General features: G+C 36.7%; 1 protein-coding gene across 1 annotated transcript; it reads right to left on the bottom strand.

The window, feature by feature from the left end:
• Positions 1-1,001: 1,001 nt before the first annotated feature.
• RAB23 (RAB23, member RAS oncogene family) lies at positions 1,002-16,519 on the bottom strand. The gene is made up of 6 exons (XM_008637627.2): positions 15,951-16,519; positions 15,049-15,134; positions 9,694-9,850; positions 8,164-8,246; positions 6,818-6,910; positions 1,002-5,967 (listed from the first exon to the last, which is right to left on the bottom strand). Exons 1-6 carry the CDS (start codon positions 16,103-16,105, stop codon positions 5,828-5,830), a joined length of 714 nt encoding a protein of 237 aa, XP_008635849.1. The 5' UTR covers positions 16,106-16,519; the 3' UTR covers positions 1,002-5,827.
• Positions 16,520-16,765: the final 246 nt, after the last annotated feature.

The following is a 16,765-nucleotide window of genomic DNA, read 5'->3' as shown; positions in this document are numbered from 1 at the left end:
CATCCTGCTGAACTTGACTCAGGTTGAAGCTCAGCTGAAGGGAGCCAGAAGGATCTGAGTGATGCCACCAAGCACAGCTGCCTTGGTGGCAGTGCCTGGGGTGTTACAGCTGGAGTGTCACACCTGGATGCGCTGAGGGCACCAGCCCATGGTGAGAGTGCTGCACATTAGGCTCCTGCACAACCAGTACTCGGGAGCCCCACGGTTTTAAACGCTGTGGCTGGGCTCAGGTGCTCTGCAGGGAACTCAGAGCTGCACTTCTTGGAAACGTCAGCTGCTGTGAGGTCACTGTCACTGCATTTACTCTGCAGAAACAGCATTTCAGGTGGGTGCTTCAAAAGCAGTCCAAGTGTCAGCTTTGAGATTGTGAAAAGTTTCTAAGAGTTGGTGATATTAATTCTATAATTCCCCTTTAAAAAAATCTTCCAGCTATTCAACAGTATTAAAACCCTTTACACTAATACATGGCCTGGGTTGTTTTCAGAACTGATGCTGTGCAGCACTTAAATTGAACACAGCTTATTGTTGCTTAGAATATTCCTTCAATATTTGGCATTTTAAGGCCATTACAAAGTTACTCAGGCAAAAAGTTTACAGTTTTTTGTTTTCTTTCTTAGATCTTCTTCATTGTACTGGTATCTAAAGGAAATTTTATTTTTTATAGCACTTGTAGTATCACAGAATTGCAGAATAGGTGGGTTAGAGGAGACCTATGAAGGTCATCTAGGCCAATGCCTCTGTAATGAGCCTAAAACATTGCCAACTAATCCTTATTAGGGTATTAAGCAAGCACATTGATTTTCTGTGTTCAAAACTGCATGCAAGAGGAAGCAGGAGATTGTTACTTCCAATATTCTTCAGATACCTGGGTAAAGAGGCAGACACAGATGCCGACTTGTGTTTTACTAAAAAAAGAAAAAATACCAAAGCACTGCAAACCCCCCAACCAACAATCACGTGACTATTTACCTGTTTTCAGAACATGCACCAGGCATCTTTGATATATTAATAATACTTTAATGCCATTTCCAAAGTCTACAAGCTCTGACTTAAACCTTGTCACTGTATTAGCCAGACCAATCATGAAAAGCAAAATGACCAGAAAGAGCAGAAAAGAATCCCTATTTTGTATTTCAACCACATGGTAAAGAAATCAGCGGCAAGAGCTCAGAAACACAATTTATATTAGACTGGGGGACCCACACTTGTTCCTTTGAGGATCTCTCATGTGCTGCCTTGGATCCCAGCTGTTGGCAACACACACACAAGAATCAAGCACGTTTCTCAATCAGATTGAGGTTGCACAGCTTGTAGTTATAGCCATTTTTGAGATTTAATATACTGACAATTTAATATAACCACAAAAGTAGCGACTCATATCAGACTCAACAGTAAGCAAACAAACATGTTTTAAGTTGCATGATGCAACTAGTATCACTTACAAGAGAACAGCAGAATTAAGTTGTAGGGATTTTACAGAACAGCGTACACCAGAGACTCAATTTTAAGCACTTATTTTTCTGCTTGAGGATTTATAGTATGTTGACTTTTTTTTCTACAAATCTGTTACATTTACTTTAGATCATGATGTTGATAAAACCAGTTATGTACATTTCCTCTTTTAGCCATTAGTAACAATGCATCTTAATCCTCGTAATGAGAGTGGTGTTTCTCCTGGTCAAGAGTAATTTTAATTTTTTTCTATCAACTTTAGTGAGTTTGGCAGAACTGAAAAACTATTTATCAGAATTACCCTCCTACTAGAAACCTGAGAATGAGCCTCGTTCAGTACTAGGACTCACCTGGCTTGAGATGACTCATATAGAACACTTCCATATGGAACATTAGCAAGTTTCTCCTACTCCATTACAGCACCTTTCATCTTTAATCATTGCTGTGTTTTTCATTCTATAATTTTGATTACCTGCTTAGATGCCACATTTAACAGAGAATTATTTTCTTCTCTCAATACTATTTGTTTATTAGAAAGATCTTTTGCTTCCTACAACAAGATGGCAAGGTTGTTTTGATGAATTCAAGCCTGGTGGACCAGCCTTGCTCTCTAATTTTGGTACAATTAGTGTTCAGGTACTGCAACATCAACCAAAGGTCCACGACTACACTTAGAAAGCAGCAGGGGCTCAGGAACTGTCACTGGAATGGGGGCAGCATGGGTGTTGGCTTGCTGCACCATGGGCTCCCACAGAGGAGAAGGGCCGGTCACTCACCATGGTAACACCTGGTGGCTCTCAAGCCTGAAGGGTGCATGAACAGGTTCAAATGCAGCCTTGCTGAGTCTCGTGCATGCACCGTGCATAACCCCCCAGTGCTGCATGTTCAGCTGCTCAATGCTCTTAGATTAGCCCACCTCTACAGAAGTGACGCGAAGGAAAACTTCGTGTCAGATGTGTTGCAGCCCAATAATGAAAAAAATAAAATATTTTACTGAAGCATAAAAAAATTAAACAGGAAATCAGACTGAGTGTGGTAATTCAGGCATTTTGACTACAAAAGTGTTGCCTTAAGAAACACTGAAAATAAGAAAGCTTCAAAATTGTCTTAAGTGGAATATTTAATTTTTTTTTTTTTTAATTAACCACACACACACAAGCACAAAAATTAGTGTGATCAGTCATACAACTTTGAGATTTGCTATTTCCAGTTGGAAATACATCCCTAGCATTACTGTTTTGCATCTAACGATGCCCCACGTACTGGGAGAACACCCATTCACTGAATGGATACAACACAGAAGTGACAAAGCTGTAGTGTCGTACTCTTTAGTGAATCCCTATTTCACTATGGCATTAACAATTATTGAAGTTTCCTGCTAATGGTAGCTTTATCAGCCAAGGGCAAAGAATTGTGACAACGTTCAGATAATACAGCCAATGAGCTATTCAAAAGATATAAAAAGAACATACAGGAGGGCAATGAATTTTTTGTCTTGTGGCATGACCATCTCTTGCTCTTAATCCAGGGTACCACGGGCATAACAGAGCTACAGCCTCAGCCACCATGCAGTCACAGGGATGCAAAGAGAAGAGCATTTTTATTAACAGCTCTGCACCTGTAGGTTTTGCTAACTAAAACATAGGATGTTTTAATGACAACACTGAGTGGAGAATGAAGGAATGTTTGTAATAAAAATTTTTCTTGAGGGACAACACAAGTGCTAAAACATTTAGCCATGTCTCTTCTTCCAAAAGGCAGAAGTTAGTGCCACTGAAGAGTGATGTGAATACCTAAGGGCTCCTGCAATATGCAAGTCATCTGGTTTACATCAACACACTAACCCCAGTAGAATAAAGAATCAAAATTTTCAAGCAGTGTACATGCAGGGCACTTCCCAGAAAAATGCTAATTTGGGCAGTTTCCATCTCAGTCATACTGGAAAACAAGCACTGCAAGGTCACAGCAAAGAAATAGCCACTTTAGATTTTAGATGGCAGTAAAATGAAAACTCACTGTTACTGAATGCTGCAAATAACTATTCCTACATTAAAGTATATGCACTGCATTTCAACATATCTTAAATTTTTCAAGTCTGTCAAGTCTCCACCTATGAAAATTTCTGCTGAGTCCTTAAAAACAGTGGTTTATAGTAACATACCTTAAATACAAATGGCCTATGTTAATTGTACAGTGTGTTACAGTATAACACATAATAGTACAAATTGTCATTATATGTAATAAAGACCTACTTTTCAGTATGCTGTACAAAGTCAAACAAGGCAAAAAAAGATGTTTCAGACACTTTGTAGTTTTGTTTCTTTTTCAAGAAAAATGAATAAAAACCCATGAAACTTGCAGACAAACAATGAAATGTAAAAGTTTCTATTATTAAAAACAGCTGTCAAAATTCTTCACACATACATTCTACCCTAACTTGTGAGGTGGCCCCATGATGTTCAGTCATCCCAAGTACCTTACTTCTTAAACTGCTAAGACAGATAGGACTTGACTCTGTTTATACATACAGTGATTAAACACACTTGTTAAAAAATAAAGGCCTTTACCCAAGAGAAAATACAGGAAACATTACAGTGAAGAACACAGGGTTTTGCTGCAATAGTAAAAGGGATGGAGTGCCGTGAAGGCCACCTTCTTGCCAGCAACAGGAGATCTCTAACAGCTCGTCAAAGAAACAATGGTACTCGGTGGAAAGTCTAATACAGTAAACATAAAATACAGAGTTCAGAGATCTTTAGTGTTTGTGCATAACTTGCCACCCACTTCTCTCCCTGCAGACAGTGGGAATAAGAATACATTTCAGTTTTCATACTCATTGACTTAGAAACAAAGTCAGTCAAGCTTCCTACACGAATTCACATAGTGAAAAGTCCTTCTTTCAAAAATATACAGGATCACTCAACCAATTTTCACTCTCATACACCATTTAAAAAACTATTAAAACTCTGAATATTTTTCTTAAGCAGCATATTTTGCATTTGTCACTGGCAGACTTGTAGAAATCTTAGAAAGTTAAAATTATATCATACCATACAAAAACATGTAAACAAAATGGATAGTTTTTAAAAGGCATGCATGCTCTTGAAGAGGATTAGAAAGTGTTTATTTTTGCTAAATAGAAGGTATCTTGCTTAGCATTTTTAAAAGCACCATAGTGATTTAGGAGCCTTAGCCCAAATAAATTTGAAGTTAGATTTGGGCTCCTAAACATCTAAATCAATTCTGTAAAATTACTTAAGTACTTGGAAAATTTTTTGCCATGTCTCTGATCTTGCAGAATTAGATTTCCTTAAGCAGCTGCTAACTTTGAATCTGAGACAACATTCAAGAACGTCTCCCTAATATATCAGCTGCAATTTTTTGACCCTTGTAACTTAGTTTATGGCATCTATGAAAATTTTCAAATAAGATAAATACTTTGTAACACCACTTTGAAAGTTCCTTTTTCATAGACAACACAGGATACAACAATCAAATTTGAACAGGAATATGATTATACGTTCCTTCTGAATAGCTATTAATGTTATTTGTCCAACCTGTTAAGACTGCGAAAAACAAACTTACAAAACATCTGTAGCATAGCATTAGGTAAAAAGGAACATTTTTGGCACCATACATTTTTAAATCTAAGCTTTTAGGCCCAAAGTATAGCAAGTGAAACATACACAGTGGCAGCTTGGAAAGCCTCATCTGAAATGCAACATTTTTAAAGGACAATTGGAAGATACTATTTGATGATCATTAGCTGATCTCCAAGTAACATACACATTGGAACCAAGCCTAGATATTCATCCCAAATGTTTACACATATACCTTAGCACACATATATATAATGCAATGATCTTGCACCCACAGGACTGCCAGAATCCATATTAATATGGTCAGGCATAAAATGAAGTAGTGTCTTTTTGCTCTTCATTTTTCTTGGTAGTGTCCTGACTAACCAATTCTATTATTTTCTTTGAAATTTAGTTGCGAGGTTGCTACATTACCTTGGGCCATAGAGTTACAGTCCGTACCTATACATGTAAGTATTATCCTTACATTAAATGTGCTTTGCAATTCAGCAATACCTAGTCCATAGCTCTCTAAGTAATTCCTTGGAAAAGGAAAAGCTCGCCTAATTTGTACAAGGTACACGAGGCAGCCACGGTTCTATGTGTCGCCACCAGGTGTCTCCGGCCACACAAAAAACCCACAGCATCAGCAAGTTCATCTAAATCCACCCTCTGTCAAGGAGGCACAAGATTTGCTAAAGCACCGGTAAAAATACCTCTACAGCTGGCTTTATTCTGTATTCAATTGCACAACTTCATCCAATTCTCTGAGTTGCTTAATTTCCTCCAAAAGTGCTCTAAGGTATACTGCAGTTGCTAAAAGGACTTCTGTTTTTCTTGGTCCTCTGTTTGTTGGGTTTAAGGTTGATGACATCTCCACCGTTAAGAGTGCTAGAATTTTGGTTGGAGTGACTTCCACCAGCTGTATTAAAAACACCTACAGAATTTAGACAAGAGAAGTATTTGTATTTGATTACTGCTTGCAGCATAATACATTAACACTTTGGATGCAACACTTGCTAAGGCACAGTAGAGCACCTCAAATGCATACACTAGTTTTTAACAGCTTTATCTATTTTTGGGTCAATTTTGCAGCTAAATTGGAAACAGAGGCAGTTGCAATTACTAGCCAGGCAGTATTTAAAGCTGCTGTGCATCTCTGTAATTGAAGGGCAGCATATGCACTCATCTGTGTATGTTAGTAACTGCACAAAGTTGTGGTTAGTTGAGTAACATAACCGAAGAAAAACATGATGATTTTAAATTCAGAAACTTTGCTGATATAATGGTAAGTAAAAGGCTTGAGTAAAAAGGGAGTGCTTTAAGGAAAATAAATTAACTGACTCAGAAATGCTTTAAAGAAGGACTAGAGAAGTTCAGTGTTTCTTTACAGAAGGCAACTTACAAACACCTTCCGATTACACACCAGAGTCTTTCCCCATGAGTCTTTTAAGTCCACATTGAGATGAGCAATGCTAATGCTAATTACATTAAAAAAACCCAACAAGCATCCTTCTCAAATCCTTGCACAATCTTGTTTAAATTAATTTAGTAAAAGGCCACTTGCCAAACATCAGCTAGAAACTTTTGTAGATCAGTTTGACCATCTTGTAACTCTAAAGAGTCACAAAGTTATTTTACAGAAGGAGATGATATCCTATGATAGGAAGGTAATAATTAGACCCTGATTCACCTTGTATTAATTCCATAAGAAAACAGATGAGACCATAAGCTTTGATGGCACAAAATACTGTTTCTGGGGGTTTTTTTTGTTATAGTATACATACCAATCTTGTTACTGCTTGTATGTACTAGTTCTGAGTCTTCAGCTGTTTGCTGCTTGAGCTTTTGAAGATATTTATCAGCCAAATACTTAAAAACTGGAGAGTTAAGAAGAAAAAAGGTACATCACAGAATGCTTAAAAATCATCATCATCATTATCATCGTGCCATTGTATCAAAATTCTGCATGGTGACAGAAGTGCATTTCACACCCCAGGTTTAGCATGACCTAGTGAGTGATTCTGGGCAGGCCTGTGTGCCTGGGCAGAATCCAGGTCACTCCAGTGTCTGCCCAGCTCTTACAGTTTGCAGTACTGAAGTCTTGCACAGAAACATCCCAACAGTCTTATAAAAAACTGGCATACACATATTGCCAAGTGTTTCAATTAATGCAACTTGGAACTCTTTGCAGCTATGTAGAATTTAATATATTTCTCTTTTTTTGCAAGAAGCCTTAGAATAATAGTAGTCATGTAAAGCAAGTCTATTAATAACACTTGGTGACTTTTTTCTAATTAACTAATGCTATTCTCATTTCTATTGGCACATAAAAAGTTGACCTAGGAATCTGAAAAAGTATACAACTAAAGCAGAATTTTCAGAACCCAGATGTGTTATGATTATTTACATTTGTAATTGAACTCATTTAAAGATAATTCAGAAGAGTTTTACATTTTCTCTTGCAGATTTTTCCCATGGTGAATGATGTTAATAGAGAAGAAACAATGAGTTTCTTGGCTATTAATCTTGGCTAATTAAACAAGAGTATATCATTAGGGAGTACATATTATTCAAATCCAGCCCACAAAAGACAGAGACTCAAAATTTTAACACTACTCTTATGAAATTAAGTATGTACATTAAAAAGTGGGACTTAGGAACTAATTAAATATCACCAGTAGACAAAACACTACAAGAGATGCAATCTTTTAATGTACTGTGTCTAAATATGACTAAAATATAAAATAATTGCTTCTATAAATTATTTATTAACTATTAACAATTACAAAATAATCTGTTCAACAACTTGTATGTTGCAATAATTGAACTTCTATATACATTTTTTTAAGAGCTCATGCTTACTGACAGTCGTAAGGACTAAGGAACCTTAACACACTGGCACTTGTAAACACTGCAGCTGTGTGCGTTTGTGGAAGGAAAAGATGTGCACAAAGAAATGGGCCTAACCCACTGATACGAGGTAATTTTAGGTATGTTTAAGGCGTGCTGCTAAGGAACATAAAAGGGATCACCAGCAGCATGCAGCAATGTTAAGTACCAGCTGGCGCCAGCCCGGGGGGGGCTCGGGAGCAGCAGCAGCAGGACACGCCCCCACCGCAGCACCTCCTACCTTCGCTCACGTTCAGGTCTTCCTTCACAGACGCTCGGTAGAACCTCACTTTCAGCTTTTTGGCCAGTGCTTCCGCCTCCTCACTGCACAACACAAGACAACTTTGTAAGTCCATATCTGGTTCATTTGTCAGCATTTATTCTTATAAACAAAATGCTTCGTGGTAAGTTAAATATGGCAAAGTGGGTTGAGAAATTCAAGACAGTCAAAAAATACCTAATCCTTAATTTCTTTACATTGTCTCCACTATAAAAAGAAGGTATTTTACATGCAGTTTCTTTATGACTCAAAGGAATTCTTTTCAGTATTTACTGACTTCATTAAATGAAACTTCCCAAGGGTTGGTGAAACCAAAAGGAAGGAGGCTGTAATTAACAGCACTATCACTGCAAAGTCTAAACAGCAACAAAAAAGTAATCCTTAAGTATATCTTAATGAAGCAGTATGCTATGTAATCAGATGAGTGCACAGATGAAATCAAGAATTACTTTTTTTCTGTGAAGTGAAAAAGAACTTATGTTAAAGTTTAAGAAACTTATGAATACTTCCCTAAGGAAAATCACATCATCAGAAAGATTATGTTACTGAGGCAGACACCATATTCTGAGAACCAAACCTAAGTGACATACCATGAATAAAGGAGGAGTTCAAATGCAATTTTGCTTTTCCTTTGAAAAATCCTCAGAATTCTTTGCAGAAGCAGAAGCTGATTTATGCCATCAATGATAGCAAACAGACAACAAAGAAAGGCAGTGCAGGAAACAACAAAAAAGAAGAAATAATTTAAATCTCTCAGGAAGATGATAGAAATTAAAGAAGTGGAGAATGATCAACTGACCATGCAATATTTTCTACATGATATGCTGTGGTAAATAAAAGTTAGCATTTGTTAAGCTGATTTTATGACAAGAATGAAACTGGTCACGTACACAAGGGCAGAATGAACTGACAATAAAATCTGTAAAGAAAAATACAGTAAGGAAGATTCAGCATCATGCAGTTTGAGAATATTACCACATACATGTTTCTATAGCATTATAATGTTTTGATAAAAATGAATAATAAAAAACAAAGAAAGCAAAGAATATTAGCAAGCATTCACTGGCCAAACAGACAATGTGCCTTCAGTGGTGCGCAGCACAGTTTAAAAGTAACTGAATTTTAAGAGGAGAGAAAATTTATAGTTTTAGATTTTCTGATTAAAAAAAACCAACCCAAAAAAACCTACATGAATCATATTATGCCAAAACCAAACTTTTCATGTCATTCCTCTATTACTTTTGGCTTCAGGATGCAGCATGAAACAAACAGAAAGCTCCTAGCTTTGCAAGCACATCTGCCCAAGTATCTACACTCATGCAGCAACACCCGCTCCCATGTGCTTCTAGGCACGTTTGGATGCAGGGCACAGGTGGGACAACCCAGATACTCAAAGTCTTCACCAGAAACTCTCACAGACTTCTCTTTTTAAAACTTGTGTATACAGGGGGCATGTATTGATCCTTAAAAATAGTACAATAAAATTCCTACTTCTTTATGCAAGAGTCATCAAGAAGATCAATCTTATTCTGCACAAGAACTGTGGGAATGTCTCCAACTTCAGTCACAACTTTTTCCTTCCACGTAGGGATTGCTTTGAAGGACTCTCTGTCAGTTGTAGAAAACACAAGAACACAAGCCTGGGCTCCTAGAAATATACAAATAAATTATAAATACCTGCAATGTAGCCAATAAACAATAGAAAAAATAAATTGTAACATATTTAAAATACGAGGGATTTTTCAAGTTTTTCCTATAAACATGCAATTTTACCACCAGCTTGCGTCAAACCACTGGTCACAGATTCCCCAAATGAAAATACATTACCATATTATTTTGATCATTACAGCCATCTTCATGATGACTATGGGTCTGTTACCTTTAAAGCTAATTCCAGGATACTGAATGTATGCAGGGGAAAGGAACAGGAGAAGCTGGAAGAAGGGAAGGGGAGGTTCGTTTATTGCTGTTTTCCAGATAGACTGATGGAAGCCAGAAGGCAAATTTTTTTCTGTATGCAGCATCTGTAAGGCACATTTCACATTATTCTTTGTGGTACAGTAATCTGGATTTTGAAAACCAGAAAACTTCAAGAAGTTTTCACATAAAATTGTGATTATTTCAGGTAAATTGTTAGTAGCTTTTTGGGGAAAATAAGTGTATTTCTAATTAATACCCATTCTATCAGAGCACTATGATAGATTATATAAAACCTTTTGTTATGGTTTTCTAAATAAACAATAATTAAACTCCATGGATACTGAGAAGGTACTTCCACAGCTGAAATATTAATGTGTGGTCTTTTGTTATTCTCCAGAAACTACTTTTCTTTGCACATAAACACATGCAGAAATGCTTCATTATTTATATGTCTTCAATACACTTGTTATTTAGTAACAGAGTGTAAAACAAATAGCTAGTGTTTTTGAGACTCTAGTATAATCTTGTGGTGAACATCTCAAATTAGTATCATATAGCATGAAAAATTTTTGATCAGTATGAATTTTATCTCTGAGTTTCACCAAGTACCCCCAATTCCTGTATTCTGCTTATCTTTGTATTTCTTTGACACAAAGCACACAAGTTCTCTTACTAGGTTTGATTTATTTAGCTTTTTAAAAGCCAAGTTCCCAGTCTATCTTGAGAAATATTTCCTATGCTCTTTAACATTCTTCCACATGCATATTAAGACTCTTCTGCTATGGTTTTATACACAACAGTAAGAACTGCCCTAAGAACTTCAACTGAAGCTCTACCAGGAAAAAAGTAGCAATGCAGCCTTCCGTCATTTTCCCTACTATTTGTGTTGTAAAACTCTGTTTGTTTTCCGTACTGACCACACCATACTCTAAAGTATGCAATTATTCTGATGCAATGCCTGTGACATGGGTGTAAAATTTGTTACTCTTTCCAAAGCAGGTCAGTTTGCATGTGCCTGCTGTCTCACAAAGTAGCTTAATGGAGACGAGAGCATTTATTAAAATACTCCCACCATCTGTAAGCACCACTTTGTTCAGTTTTGAGACCAAGAAATCCTTTGTGAAGTTTCCAAACAAAGACGCTTTCACTTCATCTTCCTCCTTCCACCCATTCCTTCTGAATGCTACCACAGGTAACAGTAAGTTTAGAGGGAAAAGCCCTAGCATGTGGTAGGTAAAGAGAAGGTAGCATACTACATCAGACCTTATTCAATTTACATATAGTACAGGTAGAATGCAGTGGCCAAGGACAGTAAAAAACACCTCAGCTTGACCATATCTGCTTTGACAGGGAATTACATGACAGGCTTTAATAAAGAATCAAACTGAAATATTTTTGACCACCTTCAAGATTTTTATAACAAACAACAGTAAAACAAAGTGTCATCAACAACGACAAACTCTACACACTTATGTCATTGTGTATTGCCAAACATCTGCCAAAGTTTTTGATCACTGGATTTTAAGTATCAGACCTAACTAACCCAGTAACTCTGTAAGATGCTTATTTAAGAAGAGAACAAAAGTCATTGTCTTCTCATGTTCAATGCAAAACAGTATCAAATATGATCTTTCCACAGTATGCTTCAGTATGGTGCAGAAGTTAGCATGGCAACAGAGCTCAACAGAAGATACTGCAGGGCAGAGATTTCAATAGCCAAATTCTTTTCATCTTCAAGAAATCTGCTAAATACTCAGTATGTTTGTTTTCAATAAAAACAATTTAAGAAATTATAGTGTCCATATAAGAGCTCTAAGGAGGAAAAAAAAAAGAGAAACCCTAGAATTTAGCCATGTGAAGACCTGTTTTTATGCAGGCACTGACAGTATTCAAGGGTCAGGAACATTACTTTCTCAGTCACCCACTGCTAATGGAGACATAAACCACCTCTCTCATACAATGGATTATGTACAACACACCAGCAGCAAAGGCTCAGGATAGTGTCAAACAGGAGCATAACAGCTCAGGATGTTCTCAATGAATATTTTAAATTAAAGTTCTTTTGTAAGAAGCTATTCCATCAAGCTACTTTAAAGTACTGAAGAAAATTAGATTGTGTGCAATTACTGGTTTGAAAATCCCACTATATTTTAAAATGTTCCAACTGCCTGCAGAATCACTGACATAATATTTATACCTAGAGCAATTCAGAAAAAAAAAAAATTAGAGACTAGTGCTATTTGATTCAAGTAAAGCATGAACTTGTCAGCTGAATTGGTCTCAAAGATCCTCGGCAGACTATCCTATCCCCATAGACTCCATAACCACATTTTTTTTCCTTTCATAATGGTACAAAGCCTCTGTAATAGAAAAAGTGTAAGGAAATTCCTTGCTATGAGGGGACTCTCACAGGGCTTTATACCTGACCCTACTCATTTCACTCAGTTCTTTGCCTCAGCTTTTCCAGGCTGTGACAGAAAACACATACTCCCTATAAAACTGATGGCGACTTGTTTAATCTCACACTGAGATCAAAATCCAGTATCATCATCCAGAAATTCTTGTTTACTGCTGATATTCTAACTTCTGTGGATCCTGGCTGTCTTTAACAGGCTCAGCAGGATTTAATGCCTCCTTAACAGTATCTAAAAGAACTGGACCAGGCCAAGTATTGCAGGCCTTCCATTATCATAGTTGCTACAGACAAAAGCAAACTAAAGCAATCCTAGGAAGGCTTGATTATGAAGAATGAACTATTGTGCAACAAAACGAGGATCCTGAGGATATGACCAATCAGCAACTGAGTAGCACACTAATGAGCAAGATGCCTGTGTTCCATCAAAAACCTAAAAAGGATCTTCAAGATACTAGTGGTAGCAGAAGGAAGAAGATACATGCATGAAGAAGTGATCAAATACTGCCTTGAGAAACATTTGACTTCAGTCACATAGAAACTGGTGAGAAGATGCATGATACAATATGAAAAAGAAATTATTAAGTACATACAGTGCTTCTTTCAATTCTGATTTTAGGCTGCTGGACTCCTTGCACTGTGTGATCATGGGCATGCAACTACACCGGCTGCACACATTTGCCTGCACATAGAAAACTACACGACAAATCCACTGTCAGCTCCAATTCTGTTTCTCTGCAAGGCTGAATGAATTTGGTCCCTGGACAAGAAACACTCAGAGAGAAGCTCTGAAGCATTCATGTCTGAGCATGGATGAGCAGCTGACCACTGAAGAACTGACAATACACAATGTCCCAGGGGCATACATAAGCCCTGGTGCAATGAGAGCGGGACAGAGACCTGGGGGAGAAGCAAACCTTAAATTAAAAGCCAGCATCTATCTTACCTTACAGGTGCCCTCCCCTTATCAGCAATAATTAGCAATAAAATCCTTGTATTTCCAAAGTAAGCTTGACTTTTTGTTTCTATAATAACAAAAATTATAGATTTTTGATTGCTGAAGCTTGACCAAAATTGCATTCCAGGCTCTTCCAATTTCCCTTGTCCTTCATGAGTCAAAGTCTAATGTAGAGCAGCCACTGCACCTGACACCTTAAACTATTTATTATATACCCATCATGCTGCTATAATGTGTACAGGATGACTGTGCTTGACTTCACAGCTAAGAACTTCTGTACAAAGAACTCCGAGGCAGAGATCTAACAGCACTATGCTGGGCAGCAGTCATGACCAAGATTTCATGATACTCATGCAAATTTTTGATTTTGTTTTTAAACCACCAGGTTGCTTGTGGTAAGTGAGGCCAGTAGGTGTACTCTGAGTTCTTCTCACCACTCCATATTCTAGCCTCTCAGTCCCAGTAACCAGGAGAAAAAGTCTTTGGCTTGAAACAACTGGGGAGAGCAAAGCACACAAGACAACCAAAGGCCAGGACAGTAAAAAGAAAGCTCCAAGAGAATCAAGTACTACCATCTAAAATCCATACGCTCAACTTGTCAGCTGCAAAGTAAAAGAATTATCTATATCCACATGACAAAAGAAGAAAAAGCAATCAATTGAGGAAATAGCAATTATCAATTACAGGCAACAACAAGAAATATTACAAAAATAACCACCTATTAGCTGACAAATTGATTATGAAACATAGAATAATAATTATGCCAAGCTGTTTCAGGGCGTTACAGTCTTGCAATTTTTTTAATCTCTAAATGAAGTAATACCATAGCAGTATATTTTTCCCCCCATCACCAGGTAATTAGTTTTCAAGAACTGAATAGTGGAATCTTTGTCAAGTAATTTATATCTCTCCCATTAAAAAAACAAAAAGAGAGACTTTCAGAACCATTGTTAAATTATAAGCAAAAAAAGGTTAAGTATGCAATTTGTAACTGGTTAAATAGATAAGCTGCCTTTACACAAACAATGCAGTTTATTTTATGAAGTAAATACACTTTTCTTACTACTCTTGTTTTAACATATTCAAGGCAGATTATACTAGCAAAAGAACTGCTGTGCTCTGTGAACTGTCTTTCTAGGATGACTGGTGGATTTTTCCCCCCTTGGATTAATTACTATGTGCCTCATCCACAGTTTTTGGAATATTTACAAATACGACAAATGTGTCTCACAGAAGTAACGAAACATTTTCAGAGGGAAAATATACATTTGCATCTGATTGTTTGAATGTCTACATTCTGTCCAGTTTCTGCACAGATATTTGTCTCATTTCATTCAATGTTTTCTAAAGGGCACTACTGCATAAAGCAGACATAATTAAGACAAAGAACTTGCACAAAGAGAAAAAATATTTAAGAACTGAAAAAGCTCAACTAAACATGCTTGTCACACACATGAAATAACTAAAATTCTTAATGCAAAGATAGGAAAATATTTTAGAGATGTGCAGAAAAAAACCCCCAACAACTACCCAACAACAAACACGGTATTTTCACCTCTATAGTAGGCCTTAGTTATTGCATCAAATTCCTCTTGACCTGCAGTGTCCCACAACATTAGCCTGACATCTTCACCATTAACTCTGAAATAAACAAGACAGTTATGTGATCAATACAGTAACAGGAGCAAATCAAAACAATTTACATGGAAATACTTCTGTTTCCACTATAAGAGTAATCCAAGTAAAATTCAACTGGATTTAAACATAATGTAACTTGCTATTAATAATCATTCACCTTCACAACATACTATGGCAATAGTCCCTCAACTATATTATATGCTCTTTACTGACAATCTGTATTCCATTTTCCATTTCCTCTTCTTCCTCTACAGTTCCCTCTACAATGAAAAATAAGATGGACATCAAAACAAAACTTAGGTGCCTGAAGAAGGGTGCTTTTGTCTTTTAAATCAGCTTGCAGAATTTATAGAATTTTCTTACTTCTCATTACCATAAGATTTTCCACTTTGTCAAACATAATTGGGTATTACCTGCTTATACTGCATAAAGACTCTTAATTATTTTTTTCACAGTAATTTTTTTCTATAATGGCTAATAAATTTGTGTAATTGTTTTATCACAAGCAGTTTCACTTCTTCACAAGAAATCACAAAAAAAATTAAAAAATAATCAACAGGTGGTAGAATACAAAGCAAACTTGTCAAAGAGCTTGGTATGGCAGACATTCCAGATTTTATTTATCATTTTAAATTTTGGATGGAGAATAAAGGATATAATTTCAGTCCACAGTGCAAAAGAGAAAACAACTCCCTTTAGTGTGCTTCAGAAACAGCAGGCCTTGTTTTCCAAGCCTCTGTAAATTTCAGGATTGCAGCAGAAAAAAGAAATAAGAGAGAGAGATAAAAATCAATAGCATGTCATCTGTTTAATACATACTGGATCTGTCTTTCCAGGAAATCTACACCAATAGTTTTCTTGTAGTCTTTTGTAAAAATCCCCTTGCAATATCGCTGAATCATACTGGACTTCCCAACAGCTCCATTTCCTACTACTACCACCTTGATGGCCACCTCCATATCTTCTTCCAACATCTTTGCGTCTCAGGTGACTCTCTGGTTTATTCAGGAAACTACTGATTCTGTCAACAAAGTAAATAGCTATTATGTTCATAAAATTACTGTGAATAGAAAGAAAGAGGCAAGATGATCACACAGATTAGGGTGCATATAGATAGTACAATTTATTTCTGTTTCTGTCACAGATTGCTTAAAGTGACCTCAGTCAAGTTATTTAACTAGCTTTGGCTTGACACTTATTAATTGAAAAGTAATAAAAATTGGAAGTAGAGAATAATTTATTTGGCCTATTGCAAAGATATTTCACTTATGTTTTGGTGGTGGTTATTTTTTTTTTTTAATGAGGAAGAAATGGAGCCAATGAACTACAAAATCATAGAATCATTAATGCTGGAAAAGACCTCAAAGATCAGCAAGTCTGCCAAGTGTTAAACCATGTCCCTAAGTGCCACATGTACACATCTTTTAAATACCTCCAGGGATGGTGATGCGACCACTGTCCTGGGCAGCCTGTTCCAATGCTTGATAACCCTTTCAATAAAGAATTTTTTCTAATATCCAAACTAAAACTTCCCTGGCACAACTTGAGGCCATTTTCTCTTGTTCTATCACTTGTTACATGGGAGACGAGACCAACCCCCACCCTGCTATAACCTCCTTTCAGGCAGTTGTAGA

The sequence above is a fragment of the Corvus brachyrhynchos genome, unplaced genomic scaffold, assembly GCF_000691975.1.
Source record: "Corvus brachyrhynchos isolate BGI_N302 unplaced genomic scaffold, ASM69197v1 scaffold136, whole genome shotgun sequence".
NCBI lineage: Eukaryota > Metazoa > Chordata > Aves > Passeriformes > Corvidae > Corvus > Corvus brachyrhynchos.
Note: the sequence above shows the minus strand (reverse complement) of the source record. Positions and strands in the feature narration are given on the sequence as shown.

Bases quoted from the DNA above. Each gene is read 5' to 3' on its own strand.
- RAB23 (XM_008637627.2), bottom strand. From the start codon at position 16,105: ATGTTGGAAGAAGATATGGAGGTGGCCATCAAGGTGGTAGTAGTAGGA. The intron at 9,851-15,048 runs GTGAAAATACCG...GTATATTTCTAG, and splicing joins AACTAAGGCCTACTATAGAG to GAGCCCAGGCTTGTGTTCTT. The intron at 8,247-9,693 runs GTAGGAATTTTA...TGTGTTGTGCAG, and splicing joins GATGACTCTTGCATAAAGAA to TGAGGAGGCGGAAGCACTGG.